This window comes from Sciurus carolinensis, chromosome 4, assembly GCF_902686445.1.
Source record: "Sciurus carolinensis chromosome 4, mSciCar1.2, whole genome shotgun sequence".
Lineage (NCBI taxonomy): Eukaryota > Metazoa > Chordata > Mammalia > Rodentia > Sciuridae > Sciurus > Sciurus carolinensis.
In genome coordinates this window covers 166,566,261-166,588,315 of record NC_062216.1, presented here as the reverse complement: position 1 = coordinate 166,588,315, position 22,055 = coordinate 166,566,261, and the positions used below count along the sequence as shown (strand labels likewise).

The 22,055-nt window shown below is 65.8% G+C and overlaps 1 protein-coding gene across 1 annotated transcript; it reads left to right on the top strand.

Moving 5' to 3' along the window:
- The first annotated feature begins 1,327 nt into the window (after positions 1-1,327).
- On the top strand, positions 1,328-11,768 carry Elfn2 (extracellular leucine rich repeat and fibronectin type III domain containing 2). Its single transcript, XM_047550300.1, is given in 3 exon segments — positions 1,328-2,485; positions 8,867-9,933; positions 9,936-11,768. Coding segments are annotated over 2 exon segments (2,454 nt in total). The 5' UTR covers positions 1,328-2,485; positions 8,867-9,281; the 3' UTR covers positions 11,738-11,768.
- The last annotated feature ends 10,287 nt before the right edge of the window (positions 11,769-22,055 follow it).

Genomic DNA, 22,055 nt, shown 5'->3' with positions numbered 1-22,055 from the left:
AAGCTCTTTCTCTGCTGGGTGGGGGATGGAGGCAGTGGGGCTTCGGATGAGAGGTGCAGACACCAGTGGGGTGCTAGCAGGATGAGGTGCCAGCAGGAGCAGTGGGCTCGGAGGGCTGCATGTCCCTTGCTGGGGCCAAGCATGAAGAGGAGAGGGCAGGCCCGGGTGGGATGGAGGGCCAGGAGTCCACACCCGGACATTGGGACCCCGTTTGAGGGGAGCTTCAGGGGCAGCTGGGACGAGGGGACTTAAGCTCGGAAGGGGCAGAGAAGCGGGTGTGAGGAGGGCAGAGGGCTGGGACCCCACCCCAGGCCAGGCTGCTGCTTAAGCACAGAAATTAGGGGGAAGGCCAGGGAGCAGGTCCCCAGCCCCGCGTGGCAGCATTGCCAGGAGGAAGGTCAGGAGGGGACCGTAGCGCCTTAGTCCAGCCGAGGAAGAGGAGGCCAGGCGGGAGGTTCGCATGCCCAACACGGCGGAAGCGAGGGAGCGAGATGAAAAGGAGTCACCGTGCGTCAGGGTCTTGTTATTCAACCTAATTTTCAAAGGACCACAGCTGTCGCGCTGAGATAATCCGTTAATTATAACAGCCATTGTGCCGGCAATGGGAGAGAAACCGAGACCAGGAACAGGCTGAAGGCAGCGGGAGCAGGCCCGAGAGGGGCCGGGGCCTACAGAGCTGGCAGGGACGGAGGCAGAGGGCGCCTTGCTCCCAGGTCGGAGGGAGCCTGGGGCAGGGCCAGGGCTCAGCTTCCTGGCGGCCATTGCGAGGCAGGGGCAATGTGGGCCCCCCGCGGGCCAGGCGGCTGCCCTCCTGGAGCTGGGCCCAGGGGTGAGGCTCGCAGCAGCTGACTTCACTGAGCAGCTACTACGTGCCAGATCCTGCTCTGCAGCTCTTCCCTTTGCCTAGGGCCCCTCTTGTCCCATTTCACAGGAGCAGAAACTGAGACTCGGGAAAGGAGCTCACCAGGCCCGTGGTCTTAGTTAGGCGGGTGAGCTGGATTGACCTCTGCCCCTCCAGGAGAACGGGAGGGAGGCAGGGCCTGCCGGACGGGCCGCCTGAGCTGGTGCACGTGGGAGCTGTCAGCGTCCAGGGCCCTGGGCTCTGCCCAGCCAGCAGTCACCACGGTCACCAGGGCCCTCCCGTGCTTCCGGGCCCTGTCATCCCCGTGCCCGGGTCCCTGACAGAGCCTCCTTGTTCTCTGAGCCACAGCTGCAGGCCCCCAGCCCGGGCTGGCTCCAGGCGTCCTTCAGTGAGCTGGTTTCAGGGCCAGGAGAGTAGTGGGACCGTCCAGGCAGGGAGGGGCGGGGAGGGTACAGTGCAGGTGCGCAGAGCCTGGGCCCTTTGGTGCAGGCTCTGCCGAGGAGCCCGGCCTCGGCCTCCTGGACTCCATGGGCCTCGACAGGAGACTCAGCCAGACCAACTGCTGGGGTTTCATTGCAGCAGGACCCCAGACTTGACCCAGGCAGCAGGGGAGAAGCGCCCCAGCAGAGCCGGCTCTGGAAGGCCCCCCGGCTGTTCTCCTGGCTTGGGGTCCTTTCCCCAGTGGGCCTGCTTGGCACCAGGAGGGGCTGTGGCGGGTCAGGACAGCCTAAAATCCCACAGAATCGTGACCCAGAGGCCAGAACTCAGCTGACCTTCAGGACCAAAGGACTGTAGGTCCACCCTAGAGCACTGGACCTGGCTCATAGTCAGACCCCCAGATTGACAGGCCCCTGCAAGAGCTCAGAAATGTAGTCACAGCTGGCAGGACAGGGGCTGGGTGGGGACAAGGCCCCTTGGGTCCCAGGCCTCCTCACGCAGGTGGGGTGCTACCCGTGTCCACTCTGAGGGCCCCTCTTGCTGGCCTCACAAAACCCCACACCCTGGGCCAGGGAGGAGGACCGCCCCACCCTGTCCTGCAGGGATGGAGACCAGGGCAGCCAGGTCCTCCAGGGTCATCAGCGGATTCCAGAAATGGGGATTTTAAGGATGAGATCTCTCGAGTTTTCCATAGTGCCAACTAGCTGGAAAATAGACAGTGATGATCCTCGTGCGGCTGAAGCAGGTGCCCGCTTCCCGCCCCGCAGCCCGGCCGTCGGGAGACAGCTGCTTCCTCATCCATAAAGTAGGATCAATGATAGTTCCGACCCCAGGATGGGGTGAGAAGCACAGGCCTGTCCACGACCTTCCCCGTGCCCGTCCCTCCCGCAGGGCTACCTGGGGGGCCACACTCCGCAGCACGGAGCCTGCACCTCTCCCCAAGGGGCCCCCAGACACACTGCTGCGCCTTGGGACAGTCCTGAGGGTGTGGGAAGGCAGGAAACGTCCACCCTGGGACCCTGGAGGAGGAGCAGGTGGTGGAGGCAGAGCCCGGAGGGTGGGCCTAGCCGGCGCCTGGTACATAGTAGGTGCTCCATAAATGTTTATTGAATGAATGAATGGAGGCCATGCAGGCAGAGGCAGCCGTGGCGCGGGCACTGGTGAAAGCGGGTCCAGTGGAGACTGGTGAGTAGTGCCCAGGGGCAGCCGCCAGCCAGTGGGGGAGAAGGCCAGGCGGGAGAGGGCAGGGGTCAGCAGGCACAGGCAGCGGGGGAGAGGCGGGCCGGGGAGGAGAGGCCAGGCCAGGGGTGCGGGGAGGCTGCCTGTCAGTAGCCCGGAGGGTCCTGGGAAGGCCCGGAGGTGGCCCGTGGGGGGCTCTAGTGTGAATGTCCAGATCCCCCCGGGGCCCGTGCCTGGCGGTGGCGGGCGGGGGGCCAGCGCATGGGGTGCCCTGGGCTGGCTGCTGAGAGCTGCCACCCACCGGGTTGGGCCTCCCGTCAGGCTGCGGGGTGGTGCCCAGCGGAGCACCTGCCCGCCCCTTCTGCCAGGGCCTGACATGGCCGGGCACTCAGGACAGCTGTGATGCTGGGGGCGGGGAGGGACCCAAGGGCAGAGGCGTCTGGGGCACAGTGGGCGGTGCTCAGAGGCTTGGGGGGCCTGGCAGGCAGAGGCCCTGTGCACTGCTGTCCTCCTCGAGCAGATGAGGAAACTGAGGCCCAGAGAGGTGAGGCGCCGCTCGCCCAAGGCCGCTGTGCGCAGGCGCCCACGCACCTCCGCCCAGACGTGCCCTTTCCCTGTGGGCCGCGGTGCGCCGGCCAGCACATCGAGGCTGGCCAGCCTGCCTGGCTGCTGTGGGCCGTGTGGCCTTCCTCAGTCCCTGGCGTGGAGGGGCCCCAGGAGGCGCCCGGCGGTGCGCTTTGGGCACCTGGAGCGTGAGGGGCTGCCTGTGGCCGGTGGGCGCCGTGCCCCAGGCCAGGGCCAGCTGGGTCTGGGCCGGTGTCCGTGTCCCCGTGACGTGGATGCAGCCAGGGCTGGGTGCTGAGGCTGGGGTCAGAGGCTGGGGGCAGAGGCCAGCGCCCTGGGGACCAAGAGCAGCTGGCTTGCGGCTGAGACTAATGCGATGTGATTGAACGGGGTGGACGCGACCCAGCACCCCAGGTGGGACCTCGCAGCTGGGACGGGGCTGCCCAAGGGCGCTCCGAGGGCGCTGTGTGTGGAGGCTGGCTGTGGGTGACATCCAGGCCGAGGTGCGGGCACGCTGGCACACCGCTGCACTGACAGAAGCCGAGCCAGGCCGAGCGAGGCCAGGGTCCCTCGTGCAGGTCGCTGCTCAGACCATAGCGCTTGGCTCTGGGGAGCCTGTGGGAGGGACCTGGCCCAGCCGGCCCTCAGGGTGGCTGGGACTCGACACCATGGCCCAGGGAGAGAGGGTGGCGGACTTGGGGCCGCCTGGCTTGGGTGAATGGAGTGACGACGGACAGGCCTGCTCCTGGGGGCAGGCAGCAGGCGGGACCACTGGCCACAGCACCAGGAGTGAGATGGGCCTTGTGATAGACGAAGTTTCTACCAGTCGCAGTCAAGAAGGGAACAGTGGCTTCAGAGCCGAGAGCCCTGGCACTGGAGTGTCAAGGTGTGGAGGTTGTCCCTTCAGGGTCCCGCAGTCTGGTGATTTCAAGAGCCCAGGCTGCTTGGTTCTTGGCTGTGTGACCTTGGGCAGATCACTGTGCCTCTCTGAGCCTTGGTTCCCTTGTCTGTAAAGTGAGCTGCCTAAGGGGGGCTGTAGGCTCAAAAGGAAGAGCCAGCACATTTCTTGACACCATGAGCACCCTGTCCACAGTGGGGTCCTCCCTCTGATATTCAGTGTCCTGACACCGTGGCATCAGGGATTCAGCCCTGAGTGCTTGTTCCACTCACGCTATACCGCACACACCCAGCCCCTGCTCGGTAGGGAACGAGAGTTGCAGCAGCGAATGGGTACAGTCCTACTTTGCTTCTTTGAAGGGGACAGAGTAAGGCAGGTGGCGATGATAAAGGCCTGAGTGACGTCAGGTAGTGTTGATGGCTGCAGAGGAACCAAAGCCAGAGCTGAGTGATGAGTGGGTCATCTCAGATTTAGTGTGAGAGAAAGTAGGGGCAGGGGTGGGAGCCTTTGAGCAGAGACCCCAGGGAGGTGAGGGCTGTGGAGTTATCGGGGGAAGGGCATTCCAGGAGTGAGAACAACAGGTGCAAAGGTCCTGAGGTAGGAACGTGCCTAGGGTTGAGCACAGCTGGCCTGGAATAAATACTGGTGATTGATGAAGGAATTAGCCTCTTGAGGCTTGTGCACACTTTCCTCAGAGAGGAAGGGAGGTGTCCACACGAGGGGCAGCAAACACACCAGATGACTGAGCATGTGCAGCCACTACCATGAGCCTGGTCTCCGGGAGGAAGCTGGGGAAGGACAGAAACTGTTTTCTCCTCTGTGAAACAAGACTATCAGCACCATCAGGGTTGACTCAGACTTAGTGTCCCTCATGAACAAGCCACTGGGAAAGGCAACCATGACTATTTTACAGGCGAGGAGACCAAGCCCAGAGGGGCAAATCAGTGGCCACGTCGGGCAGCACAGAGCTCAGTCCCAGCACCTCTGGCCCTGAGTGCCGTCCTTCTCCTCTGTCCCCTTCACCTGGAGCTCACTGCACCTGAAATCCAGGTGGTCCTTCCACAGAGTAGTTCAGGAGTGGAGGTGAGGAGCCGAGGCCCAGGCAGCCTGCAGGGAGGTGGAGCCGGCCAGAAGGTCCTGCCCAGGCCTGAGTCTCTGCCCGAGGGTGTCGCAGCTTTGTGGCCGTGGGCGGTGGCAGCAGCTGGGCCCAGTCTGGTGCTGCGCTTCCAGCAGAGAGAGTCCAGGTAGCCTTCCAGGACTCTGTTCTTGTCCTCCTGCTCGGTAGCGCATTGACACGGCGGTGACAATGCACTCAGGGGCCCAGGAGGAGCCCGTGCCAGGCTGAGCAGTTGCTGCCAACTGGGTTTCCTGGGCTGAGCCCCGTCCAGCACATGGACGGCACCTCCCCCACAGCCCCCGGGAGCGTCCCCGTGGGAGCAGGAGTCCAAGGGGCACATGGGGTGGTGTCTTCCGGGCTGTCTTCCCCACGCCCTGGCACACACCTTGCCACCTGGAGAGGAAGAGGCTCGGAGAGGCTCCCTCACGCCTCCCCCGCTGACCTCCAAGAGCAGCCGGCTCGGAGGCTCTAGGGTCCTGAGTCCCCAGAGGGCCAGGGCCTGGGCTGGCAGGAGGGCACCACCACCTGGCCCACCTGAAGACCAGCCTGGGCGGGAGGCGTGTGCTCAGGTGACTCGGACCGTCCTGCCGCCCTCGCTGGCCTCTGATCTCCTCCGTCCGAGGATGCCCGGGCAGGGACGTCACATGCCTGCAGTGGCCAGCCCGGTGCTGGGAGCTCTGCTCATGGCCCGTCCTGCCCTGCTCTGGAGGGTGCCATCTCCTGAGCCAGCTGCCCATGGCCACACAACCCCCACCCAGGCTGCTGCTCCAGGTTTGGCACTGGGGAGGCCCTGGGCTCCCTGGCAGCTGCTTCCTGTCACTTCCCTCGTCCCTCTCACTGGTCACGGGCCGCATTGTGGGGGCTCCACCAGGCCCAGAGATGTCTGTCTCCTGGGCCCCAGAGGCGGGGTGGGCAGCAGATGCCTGTGTTCCCCCTTCACCCTCTGTCACCTGTGTCCCGCACTCCCTTTCTCTGGCTCAGACGCACGCCTTCCAGTCCCTCTTGCTGTCTGCCTGCTGGCTGTCTTGGTTTGCTTTGCTCCTTCTCTACCTCCCCCTCTGCTGCCCCCTCCCCAGGTGTGCTCAGGGTCAGGCCCCTGCCAGTGTGTGTTGCAGGAGCTTCATGGAGGGGCGTGGCCTGGCCTGGCTACACCCCAGCCAGAGCCCCTCCCCCGCTGCAGTCCTGCACCCGGAGTGGGCGTGGACCAGCAGCTGGGCGGGGGGCCAAGTGCTGCTCTCAGCGCCTTGTGGCCTCCTGTCCCCTCTCTGGCTGTATGGGGCCTCGACGGGCAGTGGGCAGGCAGCCCAGGGATGGGGCTGGGATGATGGGCGCTTCCCCCACTCTGAGTCATGGGGAGGTTGGGAGCTGGGCTGGCCCCAGCCGTCCTGGGGACCAGGAAGAGCAGGAGAGAGGGCCACCGGCAGGGTCACCTTGGGCTCAGGCAGCTCTGGTGTCTGGGCAGGGGCACCTCCCCCTCCGCCCTGCCCCCAACCCCGGGCCTGGCAGGTCGGGGCAGAGGGCGGAGCGGGCGCTCTGGCCAGTGGCCGCACACGGGCATGTGGGCGCAGGTGCTTCCGCTCACTGTCATGAGGCGGGTGTTTGCCTGGTCCCCGGGGCCTGGTGCTCAGCCCTCCCCAGCCCGCTGGGCCGGCACGCGCTCGGGCTGGTCGCACGGCGCAGGCCTGCGCGCGCCCCCGCTGCCCCAGCGCCTCCTGCGCGCGCCCCCGCTGCCCTGCGCGCGGCCCCGCTGCCCCAGCGCCTCCTGCGCACGCCGCCGCTGCCCCAGCCTGCGCGCGCCCCCGCTGTCCCAGCGCCGCCTCCCCTCCCTGCACACGTCCGTCCGCACAGCCCTGCGCAGCCCAGCCCGCCGCACACCTGCGCGTGCACCTGCATACCAATGCGGTCCCCAGCCTTCTGGCCAGGAGGAGGGAGGCTCCTGACGCCAGGCTCCCGGTCGCGAGGCGGCGGGCTGGGGACTCGGCCTCCCTAGTGCGACCCGACCCGGCTGCCTGTGGGAGGGGAATTGAGGCCCGGAGGGGCTGCGTTGACGCCTGGGGTCCCTCGGGAGCCCTGCAGCTCGGGAGCAGGTCTCTCCCGCCCGGGGACCTTGGCTGGCACGGCCAAGGACAGGAAAGCTGTCCACTACCCGGCACCCCCTTCCTGCCTTGTGATACCCCAAGCTGCAGGGGACAGGGAGGTGTGAGGTGGCCTCAGACGTCCTGCCCCGCCCCAGGCCCCTACCACAGCACCAGCCTGGACCCTGCCAGCCCCCCAGACGCCCTTCACCTGCCACCTCCTCAGCAAGTGCCACCTGCCCCGACTTCCTCTGGGCTCTCCGCCCTCCGCCTGCCTTCTCCTGTTCCGCCCGCTGGGGCTCAGGGCTGTAAATTGGTTTTGCTTTAACGCAAAGGCTTAAAATATTTTTTTCTGAGAGCTCCTTCCTGGAGTTTCCCCGGGGAGGAGCAGGAGGCGCAGGTGCCTCTCATGGTCGGTCTTTGACTGTCTTTGTCCAAACATGGATTTCTTTGGCCTGATCTTTACATCCTGGGCCCCTGCTAAGCGCCCAGGGAGGGAGGACTGGCTGCTCCAGTCCCGTGCCCAGGTGGCAGCTGGAGCGGGTCTGGCTGAGGCGTGTGTCCAGCTCGCTGGGATCCGTCAGGCCTCCCTGGGCCTGAGCTCAGTGTCCCTACTTGGAAAGTTGAGTGCTGACTCAGATGCTCTGTGGCTGTGGCCCCCGGGCTACCTTCCCTGCCCCCTGTATGGTGGGCATGGGCAGCACGAGTCATCTTGTCCTTCCCGGATCCCAGGGCTGGGCACTTTAGGGATGTGCAAGTGGAGGCAATGGTTTACCTGGCTAGCGAGGCTGCCTGGGGCCACCGCCTGGCTCCTGGCTGGGGCCCAAGGGCCTCTGCAACCTCAATCCCGGCCCAGGTTACGCTGTGTTACTTGGAGAGAGTTCCTGTGCCTCTCTGTGCCTCTCCGTGCCTCCAGCCACAAAGGGGCTGTGGGGGCTGTGGCCGTGCTCTTCTGGAGACCTGTGGACGCCCCTTAGGGACCGGGTGCTCTTCCGAGGGCACTTGGGGGGATGACTCTGGGCAGGTCTCTGGGTTCCCTGACTCCGGCCCCTTCCTTGGGGTTGGTTCTGCCTGTAGGGTGGGCCCTCCTGGGCCCTCCCCACACCTTCCCCTCCCCACACCTTCCCCTGCAGAGACCCCCCGGCCTCTGCGTCCCCCTGTGCGGGGGGAGCCCACAGCCGCCACGTTCTGCTCCCCTCCCCCATGGAAGCTGAGACAAGGGAATTATTTTTGGAACAAGAGCAGTTACACAACAAATGAATTATTTATCTTGGGCATGGAGAAAGGAGGCCTTTTGCTGGGCTTCTTAATTCTTTATCCGGATTTGGGGGTGCCCACTTGGGTGGGTGGACCTGTGTGCGCGGCCTGTCTGTCGCAGGCACAGATGGCAGGTGTGCTTGCGTGTGTGTGTCCCTGTCCACGTGTGCCTGCCATGGAGTTCCGGCTCATGTGGGGTCGCTGTGCAGGCGGCAGGTGAGTGTGCGCACGGGGCCGGCGTGCCCAGGGCAGTGTGGCCCTGTCCTGTCCTCTCCAGGGTCCTCTCTGTCCTCGGTCTTCAGACTGCCCTGCTGGCACTTCCTGTGCTCCGAGGAGCCCCTCCCCCTCTTGCCACCCACCAGCCCTCCCCCACTTTACGTAGCAGGGACCCTGGGTGCTCCTTGTCACAGAGGCCCCGGCAGGGGGCTGGCCCAGGCCCTGGCACTGATCGACCACCCCTCGGTGCTGCCTTTCAGGAACCAGGTGACAGATGGCCCTCTTCCTTTCTGCCCCCGTCTCTCGCTCGCTCCAGTCTCCTGTGGGGATCTTCTGAAGTTCTGAGCCCAGAATCCGAGGAGGAAGAGGAGGAGGAGGAGGGAGAGGAAGTCCAGGCCCCAGGACCGCGCTCCTTCCCCCAGGGAGGCGAGGAGCCAGCAGGGAGCAGGCCGTGGGCCCCCTGCCGCCCAGCGAGGCCCGGTGCCTGCTGGTAGCACCCCGCCGGCCCAGCCGTCGGCGCCTGCCGTGCCCACCTTGACTGGGGCTCCCGTGCTGGGGGTCGCCCCCAAGATGGTGGCGGCCCCCGGGAGGACTGTGCTGCCAGCCCCAGCCTCTGGCCGCTAGGCCCGTGCTCGGCCCTCAGCTCAGCCAGGCCGCCGGCCCGAGGCCCCCGCCATGCTGCGCCTGGGGCTGTGCGCGGCCGCGCTGCTGTGCGTGTGCGGGCCGGGGGCCGTGCGCGCTGACTGCTGGCTCATCGAGGGGGACAAGGGCTACGTGTGGCTGGCCATCTGCAGTCAGAACCAGCCGCCCTACGAGACCATCCCGCAGCACATCAACAGCACCGTGCACGACCTGCGGCTGAATGAGAACAAGCTGAAGGCCGTGCTCTACTCCTCCCTCAACCGCTTTGGGAACCTCACCGACCTGAACCTCACCAAGAACGAGATCTCCTACATCGAGGACGGCGCCTTCCTGGGCCAGTCGAGCCTGCAGGTGCTGCAGCTGGGCTACAACCGGCTGAGCAACCTGACGGAGGGCATGCTGCGCGGCATGGGGCGCCTGCAGTTCCTCTTCGTGCAGCACAACCTCATCGAGGTGGTCACGCCCGCCGCCTTCTCCGAGTGCCCGAGCCTCATCAGCATCGACCTGTCCTCCAACCGCCTCAGCCGCCTGGACGGCGCCACCTTCGCCAGCCTGGCCAGCCTGATGGTGTGCGAGCTGGCCGGCAACCCCTTCAACTGTGAGTGCGACCTCTTCGGCTTCCTGGCCTGGCTGGTGGTCTTCAACAACGTCACCAAGAACTACGACCGCCTCCAGTGCGAGTCGCCCCGGAGTTCGCCGGCTACCCGCTGCTGGTGCCCCGGCCCTACCACAGCCTCAACGCCATCACCGTCCTGCAGGCCAAGTGCCGCAACGGCTCGCTGCCCGCCCGGCCCGTGAGCCACCCCACGCCCTACTCCACCGACGCCCAGAGGGAGCCCGACGAGAACTCGGGCTTCAACCCCGACGAGATCCTCTCCGTGGAGCCGCCGGCCTCGTCCACCACCGACGCCTCGGCCGGGCCCGCCATCAAGCTGCACCACGTCACCTTCACCTCGGCCACCCTGGTGGTCATCATCCCGCACCCCTACAGCAAGATGTACGTCCTGGTCCAGTACAACAGCAGCTACTTCTCGGACGTGATGACGCTCAAGAACAAGAAGGAGATCGTGACGCTGGACAAGCTGCGGGCCCACACCGAGTACACCTTCTGCGTGACCTCGCTGCGGAACAGCCGCCGCTTCAACCACACCTGCCTGACCTTCACCACGCGCGACCCGGTGCCCGGGGACCTGGCGCCCAGCACCTCCACCACCACCCACTACATCATGACCATCCTGGGCTGCCTGTTCGGCATGGTCATCGTGCTGGGCGCCGTCTACTACTGCCTGCGCAAGCGGCGCATGCAGGAGGAGAAGCAGAAGTCCGTCAACGTCAAGAAGACCATCCTGGAGATGCGCTATGGGGCCGACGTGGACGCAGGCTCCATTGTCCACGCCGCCCAGAAGCTGGGCGAGCCCCCCGTGCTGCCCGTGGCCCGCATGTCCTCCATCCCCTCCATGATCGGGGAGAAGCTGCCCGCCTCCAAGGGGCTGGAGGCCGGACTGGACACGCCCAAGGTGGCCACCAAAGGCAACTACATCGAGGTGCGCACGGGTGCAGCGGGGGATGGCCTGGCCAGGCCCGAGGATGACCTTCCGGACCTGGAAAATGGCCAAGGCTCGGCTGCTGAGATCTCCACCATCGCCAAGGAGGTGGACAAGGTCAACCAGATCATCAACAACTGCATCGATGCCCTCAAGCTGGACTCCGCCTCCTTCCTGGGGGGCGGCAGTGGTGGCGGGGACCCCGAGCTGGCCTTCGAGTGCCAGTCCCTCCCCGCGGCCGCCACCCCCTCCGCGGCCGCCGCGCCCGGGGCGCTGGAGCGGCCCAGCTTCCTCTCTCCCCCCTACAAGGAGAGCTCCCACCACCCGCTGCAGCGCCAGCTCAGCGCCGACGCCGCCGTCACCCGCAAGACCTGCAGCGTGTCCTCCAGCGGCTCCATCAAGAGCGCCAAGGTCTTCAGCCTGGACGTGCCCGACCACCCGGCCACCACGGGGCTGGCCAAGGGCGACTCCAAGTACATCGAGAAGGGCAGCCCGCTCAACAGCCCGCTGGACCGGCTCCCGCTGGTGCCCGCGGGCGGCGGGGGCGGCGGGGGCGGGGCGGTGCACCACCTGGAGGTGAAGCCCGCCTACCACTGCAGCGAGCACCGCCACAGCTTCCCCGCGCTCTACTACGAGGAGGGCGCCGACAGCCTGAGCCAGCGCGTGTCCTTCCTCAAGCCGCTGACCCGCGCCAAGCGCGACTCCACCTACTCCCAGCTCTCCCCCAGACACTACTACTCAGGGTACTCCTCCAGCCCCGAGTACTCCTCTGAGAGCACGCACAAGATCTGGGAGCGCTTCCGGCCCTACAAGAAGCACCACCGCGAGGAGGCCTACGTGGCCGCCGGCCACGCCCTGCGCAAGAAGGTCCAGTTCGCCAAGGACGAGGACCTGCACGACATCCTGGATTACTGGAAGGGGGTCTCGGCCCAGCAGAAGCTGTGACCCTCTCCCCCGGGTGAGGCTGCGGGGGAGGCCGGGGCGCTCGGGGAGGGCCGGCCGGCGGGCGGGCGGGCGGAGGGCCCGGGCGCAGGGCCGGGCGGAGGAGTGGACGCACACGCACACCCGCACGCACGCACCACGCACACACTGACCACCACCTGACTGTGAACCAACCAACGCCGACAACAACGGACAGGAAAACAGACACACTTTCCTTAAAGTTTACAAACTGATGCCGAATCAGTCGTCTCTACTGTGCTGCCCGGGGACTCTGCGGGTGTGCGGGGCTGGGCGGGGCAGGCCGGGATCCGGGAGCGGTGGGCCCTGGGGGACGGGCCAGGCCCAGGGCTGGGGAGAGGGAGACCAGGAGGAGACGGACCGAAGCCCCTCTGGGGCAGGGAGGGCGACCTCCCGAGCTTGGGGACAGATCACTTGAAGGTGTGGCACTAGATCGACACCGGTGCCATTTCCCTTCTCTTCATGGATGGCACGGAGGTGCCAGCTGATAACCCCGGGGTCACGCAGCAGGTCAGCCTCAGCCTCCCAGCTTCCGCCAGGGCTGTCCCCCAGCCAGCCACACCCCCCGGGCCCCGTTCACCCACCACCCTTCCAAGGCCGCCGCCACCTGCGACTGAGGGGCTCGGGAATCAGGAAGGTGCTTTTTCTCCAGAAAGCCCATGGAAGCCCCTCAGGGCACGGGGCTGCGGCTGTGAACCTGGGGGGCCGGGAAGAAAAAAGCAGAGGCGAGGGGACCTGCCACCACCCCTTCAGTGTCTTCCACGTAGCCAGGGGGAGCTGCCTGGGGGAGGGACGCTGGGCAGCCAGCTCCCACGGCGTCTCAGGTGCAGGCCCCCATGCCCCTGGCCCCAGCCTCTCTGGGCCTCCAGGACCCCTGTCCACCCCAGAGGGGCAGCAATGAACTGTGATGCCTGGGTACAGCCGGGAGGTGGGGTGGGGACTTCTGGCCGCTCCCTGCACCCTGCACCGCAGCCTGCCTGAACCCCAGCACGGGGTCTCAGGGCAGAGACTCAGCCTACCCAGAGGGAGGAGGAAGGAGGGTCCCCCACCCCACCCCCTGGGCCTAGGGGCTCCATGTTCCATGGGAATGGCCACGCCCCTCTTTCTGACCCCACCCAACATCGAACAAAGCACAATCAGTGAGGTCCCCCCTCCACCCTGGGGTGGGGGGAGCAGGCTGGGTTTGCGGCCCCTCCCCCCAGCCAGCCGGTCTCCATGGCAACCGGGTGCCTGGCAGTTGGTGCCCAGAGCAACCGACCACGGGGCTCTGGGGGCTCTCAGTGTGGGCGGCAGCAGAGCGCAGGGAGGGCAGGGCTGCGCAGTGGCGCCAGGGGCTTCCCAGGGCAAGCTCTGGGTGGGGTTCTGAGTGTGGGGTCTCCAACAGTCTGGATGCCAGGCATGGCCCCTCCAGGTGGGCGTGAGCTGGGAGACCCGGGCAACATCCCAGGCAGCCCACCTGCCCACCCTCCCACCCACCTCAGGAGTCTGAGGAGCCCTGTCAGCTCCCCCCACGTCCCTGCCAGAGGCCCCCAGATCCTAGTCCGCCACCTGGGATTCTTGAGCCTGGGGGCCTGATGTTGGGGAGGGACCAAGACCTGTGCTGTCTGGGAGGGGCCTGACCAGGAAAGCCAGGCCGTCCTTGGGGGCTCCACCCGCCACCTGCTGGGGTGGCCTGGGGAGGGACCAGGAGGGCTCAACCGAACTCCTCTGTCACATCAACTTTTGGGGTGGGCTGATCCCGGGGCTCGCTTTGGGGGTGACATTTGCAAAGAAAAGACTGTTCTCCTGGGGAGAAGAGGGGTGGGCTGGCATGGAAGTGCAGGAGCAGACCCCAGCCCCAAGCCCGCCCCTCAACCCCCTCACACCCAGTTGGCAAAACGGAGGCGCGGAGGGCGGCGAGGAGGCTCCCCGTTCTGTTTGCATGGCGATTTTACTGTACTTTTCTGAGCAAACATCTGTCGTGTATGTGCCGGTTTGTCCAGTTGCCCCTGCCCCCTCTTCCCAAATCCCTCCATCGTGATCTGAGCAGCTCTTGAAACGCAGGGAGGGGCCAGCTCTGCAGAAGACCCAAAACAGGTGCCACCAAGCCCAGCCCTGCCCCACACCCACCACTCACTCCACGGCCACCTCCCCTTCCCCTGGCTCAGCCCATCCGTCGCCCAGGGATGTTTCCTTGAGAGCTTCTCCAAGAAGAGAGCCGTCTGGTCGGCCCAGTGGTTCCCATTTTGCAAATGAAGAGGCGCGGTCACCCTGCTGAGGACAGGAGGCCAAGGGCGCAGGGCTTCTGGACAGGCGTGGGGCCCTGTGGGGCCCTGCAGGAGGGAGGGGAGCAGCCAGCAGCTGGCCTGTCCTCCAGGAGGGGCAGCCTTTCTGCCGTGATTCCTGGTGGAAGATGACCTGTGCCACCGCAGGCCACCTCCCTGTGGGCTTTGAAGACCGCCCATCTCAGCAGCAGGCCCCTGAGGCTCCAGGAGGGAAATGACCTTGGAGACGCAGGTGTTCTCTGAGGCAGATCAGGGCCTGAGCTGCAGCTCTCCAGCCCCCCAGCCAGCGTCCCCAGCTGCCCCGGCCGGCCTCTGTGGGCAAGAGCCCTCCAGGAGGCCCCTACGTCTGCGTCCCGGGTCCTGAAACCGGCTGAGGGCAGTGCCTGTGACGCCATGTCCAGGGCCAGAGGAGGGGAGGGGCCGCGAGAAGGGAAGGGCGCCCTTGGGCCTGCCGGACCCTCGTGGAGAACCACCTGCGACTCCTGTCCCCAGGCAGGGACTCAGAGGCGCCCTCTCTCTTGTGAAGGGCATGGCGGGCACTGCCACCCTCTGTTGCAGCTAATGACCTTCAGAAATGGAAAGCAGAGATCCGGCCAGAGGAGAGCTTAGCCTTCGTGGACACCACCTCCGGGGCCCTGGGCCAGCTTCTTCCCTCCTGGGAAGAGTCCCTCTTTGTCCCCCAAGGGCCCCGCTGCTCTGCGGCCCTCCTAGAGGGAGGGGCACAGGCCGGGGGCTGCCGGCCAGGGAGGTTTGGGGGTCGTGGGGTGGGAGTGGGGAGGCCCTTTGGGAAGGCTGCAGGCCCCAGCAGCCCTGGAGAGGCCGGGGCAGCGGGGAGAAGTCTGGTGTTCCCGGTCAGGGGCGGCTTGTGCCCCACTCCGGAAGTTAGCAGAGGGGAGACAGAAGCACGGGAAGAGGAAAGACAGGATCCAGTGTGAGAGGCCAGGAAGGGGCCGGGGCACCGCAGTGACAGGAGCCCCCTTCTGAGTGGCCTGAACACAGTGGAGGGACAGACCAACTGCTTCCCAGTGGTGGGCACCATGCCAAGAATTAACCTGGGGTGACGGGTGGGGAGGGATGGGGTCCCCTGTCCCTTGGAGGAGGTGACAGGCAGTCCAACTCTACCTGACAGGAGGACCCGAAGAGGAGCCAGCAGTGCCAGCGGGAGGGCGGCTTCTTGAAGCCCCTCCTTAGGCCAGCCGGCCGCTCTGCCCTGGCCGGTTCCTGGCCTGGCAGCGCCCATTTCTGGGGGCGTGGATGGTGGGCAAGGTGCAGGAGGGTCTGGGGTCTGACCCTGCAGGCAGAAGCCTCGTGCACCAAGCCGGGCCCAGTTGGCTTCTCCAGCCTCCGGCCTGGTTGCTGCTCTTGGCCTCTGTCAGCCCAGGAGAGGGACCTCCTTCCGCCCCCTTGCGCACAGCCGGCCCACCCGCTCCCTGCTGCCCACACCCCACCTCAGAGTCAGTCTTTCCACTCTGTCTCCGTGTCCCTCCTCACGGGCCGCTCACTCCTGCTGAGCAGTAGGGAGAGGAAGAGGGGGTCCGTGGGTGGGCAGGAGGCCTGGGCCTCCTCTTCCTTCCCCCTCTCTCTGCTAGATAAGCACAGGGCTGGCCAGGGCTCGGTCCAGGCAGTGGCGGCCACCCTTCCTCCCTGCTGCCCCTCGTCCCCCTCAGGAGCTGCCAGCCCCCGGTGCTGCGGCCTGGCACCTGGTTTGAGCCCTGCAGAGCTGGGCTCAGGGCCCTGACCTCCGGACCTGTGAACCCCAGCTGTACGGAACCCTCCCTCCGGGGCCTGGAACTCTCTCCTTTCCTTCTTTTAGGGGGTCCCATCATTATTTTCTCCTCCCTCCATCTGCCTCCCCACCCCAGTTTCCTGTTTTAAACTGAATGGCACGAAAATGTTTTCCTCAACTCGGAGATTCCTGTATGGAGAGAATCAATTTCTATATTTGCAATAAATTTCTTATTTAAAACAACAGGCTCAAGGTTGGTGTTGAATGTGTCCCTTGCGTTGGACTCCCAGTGCCCCCAGACCCCGGGCCCTTGGCCATGTCCTCTTCTCACCTGCAGCCCTGCCAAGGGGCTCCGGAGTGGGGCTGACTGGATGGGGTCACCGCTGCCCAAGGTCAAGGAGAAGGAAGGGGGTCTGCAGACCCAAGCAGGTGTCCCCCAGCACCGTGGGCCTGGCAGGCTGGTGCCCGGATGACCTGCCGTGAACACCTGGAAACACCCTGGCCCTGTGTCCTCAGGCTGTCCCCCGCTGTCCTGGCCACCTTCACCCCTGAATGCAGAGATAGAGGGCCACGCGGGGACATCACTGGTGCAAAGTTGCCCTAGTCAGTGACCATGGACCCCAGGTGGTCCAGGCCTGCCCCCTGCCCCTGCCGTGGTGGGTCGGGTCTCTGCAGGACCTGCCCAGGTACCCTCCACCGTCTGTTGCCCTCCTCTCCACAACCGTCGGCCACTCTGCTCCTTCAAGGAGGCTACTGGGCCTGTGGTCACCATGCAGCGACCTCAGGTTCACAAGGCAGCTCTGGACCCCAGCCAGCCTCAGCCCCCTGGCTTCCCAGAGCAGAGCCCTGCCCTGTCCTCAGGATCCTGCTCTCCAACTGCCACCGACCCTCCTCCGAAAGCCCTGGACGGGGCCGGCATTGCCACAGGGCTGACCTGAGTGGCCCCTGGGGCTGAGCTGGTCCCTGTGAGGGGCCATATGGTGGCCTTTAGCGGCTTCCACCCTGGGTGGGCAGGAGCTGTGGCCCCAGTGGCTCTGGTGGCCCATGGCTGTCCCTCTCCCCATAAGCTGGAATCCCCAAACTGAACCCCCCCTCTGGGTCTCCCCTAAAATCACCTTCACCTGCCTCTCTCTCCGCTGTCCTTGGTCCTGACAATTTTGGCCAAACTGAGCAAGGCCATGTGTGAAGGAGTGTGTCCTGGACCACCAGGTGGTGGCTGCTCAGTGTCCTCCAGCAACGTCCCCTCCCCCAGCTGGACGGGAGGCTCCGCTCCTGCCCTCCCACCCCTCCCTCTTGTCACCCGTTTTTGCAGATGGCCCTGCCTCCCCCTATGTGCCTACCTGAACTTTGACCCTGGGTCAGGTTCTGGCTGGCAGAGAGCAGAGTCCTCTCCAGCTGACCTGGGCAGGGAGGACTCCGGGGAGAACGCCTGGCGGGCAGGATCCTTTGGAGGCCAACGCCACACTGTCCTTTCAAAGTTACAGGGACACCTAGGCCCCAGAGGAGGCTGCTGCCCCTGGGTCCACTGGAAGGCCCTGGGCGGCCGCCCCAGGATGCCAGGCACTGAATGGCCTCGGGAGCTGGTGGGGCTGCGGGCTCCTCTGCTGGACGGGACCAGGGCGCAGGCGCAGAGGCACAGCTCCTGCTGGTCACGTGCAGGCGCTCAGAAGACACGTGACCTGCAGAAATGATGCCACCCGTGACCCGGGCGTCTGAGGTGCCCAACAGGCCGGGCCTAGCTCTGGGGCCTCCATGAAGCCGGCAAGCCCACGGCAGCACCGAAGGCCCCCAGCGACCCCCAGGGAGTGGGTGTTGGCGGGTCTGCATTCTGAGGAACAGGATTGGAGTGGGTAGTTCCCCAGGGTGGCCCAGCTGGTCACGAGCGGGCCTGGGAGACGAGCTTCCTTGACTTCGGAGAGCGACTTCTGGACAACCCGCGGGCCAGGGTGTGGGGCCCGGGCTGGGAGGGCCCTGCGCAGGATCCTGCCCGGGGTCAGCAGTGAAAGAAGCCAGCCCTGGACAGCCCTGAGCCTTGGACCCCACGACATCTCTCAGGCCCACTAGACCCTGCATCCTGAGCCTTGCTGCCAAAATCCTGGAAACTTCCAGGATATCCAGAGCTTTCACTTAAACACGAAGAATAAGGCCAGAAAACGGACTGGAGAGCCTTCCCCGGCCGCGGCCGCCCAGGCGGGAGGCGGGGCTGTGCTGGGCCACGCCCCAGGCGGGAGGCGGGGCTGTGCTGGGCCACCCCCAGAGCATGATGGATCCAGAGGTGTGTGGGTGGCACTGGGCCCAGGAGGGCCGGCGGGGTGGGCTTGTGAGGGGCTGCTCCAACCTCCTCGGCCCCCCTCCACGGGCCTAGAGCCTGCATGCCCAGAACTACCCATTCCAGATTGTTCTGTAAGTACTGGGCCCCCAGGGCTGTCCCTGGCCTGCCCTAGACCTGCACCCGGGGCCTGTGCCACCTGTGTGGAGCTGGCCAAGGGGCACTAGGGGGGAGGCGGGAGGGAGTGTGGGGTCAGTGGCATCCACGTGCCCCTGGAGCTGTGGGCCACTGCTGGCAAGAGAGGAGTGGCTGTGCTGTGGGCTGGGGCGGGGTGGCTGTCCCTGGGCCACCACTTGCCCAGGGACAGCCTGTCACATGGTCCTCAGGGTTTGCTAGCTTGACTGCTAACCTCTGCATATTTAGCTGGATGGTAGGTGGGTTGTCCTTGGAACTGATGTCCAGGCCTGGCCAGCTCAGGGGTGGACTTGGGCTCTGTAGGGACAAGGGAGCCCACAGGTGGCAGGCAGATGTGGGATGGGCCCACTCTCTGTACATGACGCTGGAGGAGGGACGGTTTTGCTGTTTAGGGTCTGGGCAGGCCTCGAGGGCCACGGGCAGCAGCCAGGCGCTGCCCCTTGGGTGTTCCTGAGCTCGGGCTCCAGGCCTGGCGGCTGCCGGGGTTAAAGGGAACAGCCTGCGGAACTCCTTAGGGACCAAGCCTCTGCTGCGCCTGGCTCCAGCCTGCAGGCCGAGAGGTCACCGCCTGGAGGCAGCACCCGAGGGGCCCGGGCACACCAGGAGCCACGACTCAGGACAGCAGGTGCCGGTCTCCCCAGCCGCCCCACACGGCCCAGCCCAGGCCCGGCCATCCCACCACTCAGATCCATGATGACCCCTCCTGGGCCAGGTCATGCACCAAGGGCTAGGCTGGCCACCAGGGTGGCCTAAATGGGGCTGTGTGGGGCTGGGAGGGCTCGCCTGAGCTCGGAGCCTCTGTTTCCGGCCACTGCACCCAGCTCTCCACACCGTGGCAAGGCGCCAAGGACCTGCAACCCCAGGAGCCCTCGTCCCAGGCCACTCCAGAAGCCGCCTGGCCGGGAGGACCAGGCCTGGGCAGGGCAAAGGCCAGCAGCCTCGTGCCATCCTCTGCCGGCTGAGCCGCAAAGCCGGGAGCCTCCACCGGCTCTTTCCCCACCGGCCAGCCCTGGGTCAGGGGCCTGCGGACTCTGTCCTCGCCAGCTCTGAAGTCGGCCTGGCGGAGCCGCTGCTGCCTCGGCTTCTCCTGGGCTCCTCCAGCATCTCAGGGCACAGGTTCCCTGCCCCAGCGCGCTCCCAGGTCCCGGGGCGCCAAGTACCATCCGCACGCTCCAGATTTCCACCCCAGATTCCCTGAAGCCCACCTCCTGCTTCCGACGGAAAGGCCCTGGCAGCCGAGCCGGGGCGAGGTCTTTCCTGCTGGTCTTCCCTGCTGGTCTGCCTCCCCTCCACCCACTCTGGGCCCGCAACTCCACCTTGAAAGTCCCCTCGAGTCAGGCCCACCTTCTCTTGGATCCCTCCACCTGGCCTCCCTGCCTCCACCCTGGACACGTCACCCTCCACACAGCAGCCAGGGGGACCTCGGTGGGCATAGCAGGCACCTGGCCAGGCCCCTCCCTGCCCCTGCCTCATCTCTGGGTCCCTTCAGCTGGGCCGGGAAGGCCCTTTCCCTCCCAGCCCCTGAGCCTCGGCACTGGCAATTGTCCCTGCTGGGGTCCCCTGGGCCCGTCTCTCCACTCCCCTGCCCTGGCTGAGCCCCACTGGTTCAGGGGCACCCTCCTGCCTGTGTCTGTGTGTCCGGAGGAACCCAAGCCATCGCTGCCCGGGCGCCCTTGCCCGTCCCCACCCAGGCCGGAAACGCAGTGGGGGGCTTCGGGGAAGGGACTGCGGCCTTCCTTAGAATGTGGCTGTCGTGCCTAATGGGGGGCAGATGCCCACAATCCTTGCACTTGAGGGACGACTGGCGTGGCCAGATGGAAGGAGGACAGAGACGGGAGCCAGGCTGTGGGATGTCACTCACTGCCTGAACTCACTCGGACGGGGCTGTGTGTGACTTGCAGCCATAGACGACAGGTGCCATCTGCGCGACACTCCTTCTCTGGGAGACTGAGGCAGGCTTGGGCTCAGTGAAGTCAGAGCGACGAAGCTGTTTCTAGGGTGGATGCAGCCATGGCCACATTAATAGGAGCATAGGGTCAGGTAGGGGAGGTGAGGGTTCTGTGCTCGGCTCTTCTGTCTGGACTCCACCTAGAGAGGCTGTCGTCAATTCAGAGGGGAAGCTGACCCTCTGGAGTCCACCAGCACAGGACAACACCACTGAGAAGGGTCTGGAAACTCTGTCAGGGAAGAGGGGCCATCTGGCCTGGCTAAGAGAGGGCTATGGGAGGTCACATCAGTCTCCCCAGACGAGGGTCTGCTGACCACAGGAGAGAGACCATGCTCGGGCTGCCCCAGGACCAAGAGGCGATGAGCGACTGCGGGGAGGCCGGCTGCCGACCGCTGGGATGAGCTCAGGCCTCAGTGGGTGTCCTTCTCCCGGGGGGACTTGGCAGGACACAGAGTTCCAGCCTCTGTCTTTCCGTGGGCAGAGTGAGCAGATCTCAGCACATGCCGACATCGGGCCACCCAACGTAGGGGACAGACGCCAGCCAGGTCCCCTGGTGTCCCATACAGGTGGGCCATGTGCCCACGTTCTGGTCCAGGAGAAGTAGCAGATTGCAGGGACTTTTCTTAAAGCCAGCGGGTGGTGCCCTATTTCCTTATCCCTTCTTTCTTCCCATGCCTGGAAGGTAAGACGTGATGGTTGGGTCTTGAGCAGCCACACTGGACAACGAGGAAGGAGACAGGCACAGAACGCACACGCGGTAGAGAAGCCGGGGAGACTGGCACTGTGGAGCGGAGCCGACGTGCCGTCCCGCGAGGACGGCCTCTGCATTTCACTCCAGCTGTGCATTTCCGCCTCCTCGCCCTCCCCCCGTGGCAGTCCCTCTGGGGTCTTGAGCCCACCTCTGTCCAGCCTCATCCCACCTCGAGTGCAGCTGGGGAGTTCCCTGGGGCCACCCTCAGTGGCTAGAGGCCAGGGGCAAGCGGGTGAGTGAGCAGCAGCCTCCAGCCTCCAGTCCCCCAGCAGAGCATGACACCTTTCCCAGGAGGCCCCGAGGAGTGGGCCGCCTCTCCCGGTGCCTCTGCAGTGGCCTCCACAGTGACCCTTTCCTGGCCCCGTCTCTCTCCCCGGTTCCTCCTCCTGCTTCCTGGCCTCACCTTCCAAATGAGCTGCTGCTCCCAAGTCCTGTCTGAGCCTCTGCTTTTGGCGAGCCGGCGCCCGGGGCCTGATGGGCACGTTAGTGTCTCCTGGGCAGGAAGACGGAAAGGCCTCGCCCGGGTGGGGCTGGGCTTGCTGCCCCACGGGCAGAGGAAGGGAGGCTGAGTGTCCGCAGGTCAGTGTTTCATGACCGCAGACGGCGCAGACCAGGGCCCCTGCGCCAAGGCGTACCTGTCCTGAGTCCCGAAGAGTCGGGCCAGTACGGTGGCGAGCTTCAGGGAGGGGCACTGGGCGCACCAGAAGGCCCAGAGGCCAAGACATGGAGGCCCCTGCCCTCAAGGATCTGCCATTCGAGCCAAAGGATACAGTCAGTAAACATGCACACCAGGGAGGTCGCAGGCTGAGGCAGGGCCGCGTTGGGTGGTGACTCAGGGCGGCCCATTTGCATAGGGGATGTTTGTGAAGGGACCTGACTGTGAGAGGAAACCAAGGATGTGTGATCCTGCAAAGGAGAAAAGCAAGTGCAAAGGCCCTGAGGCAGGCAGGAGGAGAAAGGAAGCCAGAGGGACCGTGCAGGGGCGGGCTGGCTGGAGCGGGCGCAGGCCACCATGGCTTAAGAATTCCTGGCTTTGAGGACCACGGGTCTCGGGGCACCGCTGATGGGAAAGAGCCTCCGGGTGTCACTGGACTGTTGAAGGTAACAGGCCAAATTGGGAAATTGGCCAGGTGGTGTTTGCTGCCCACCC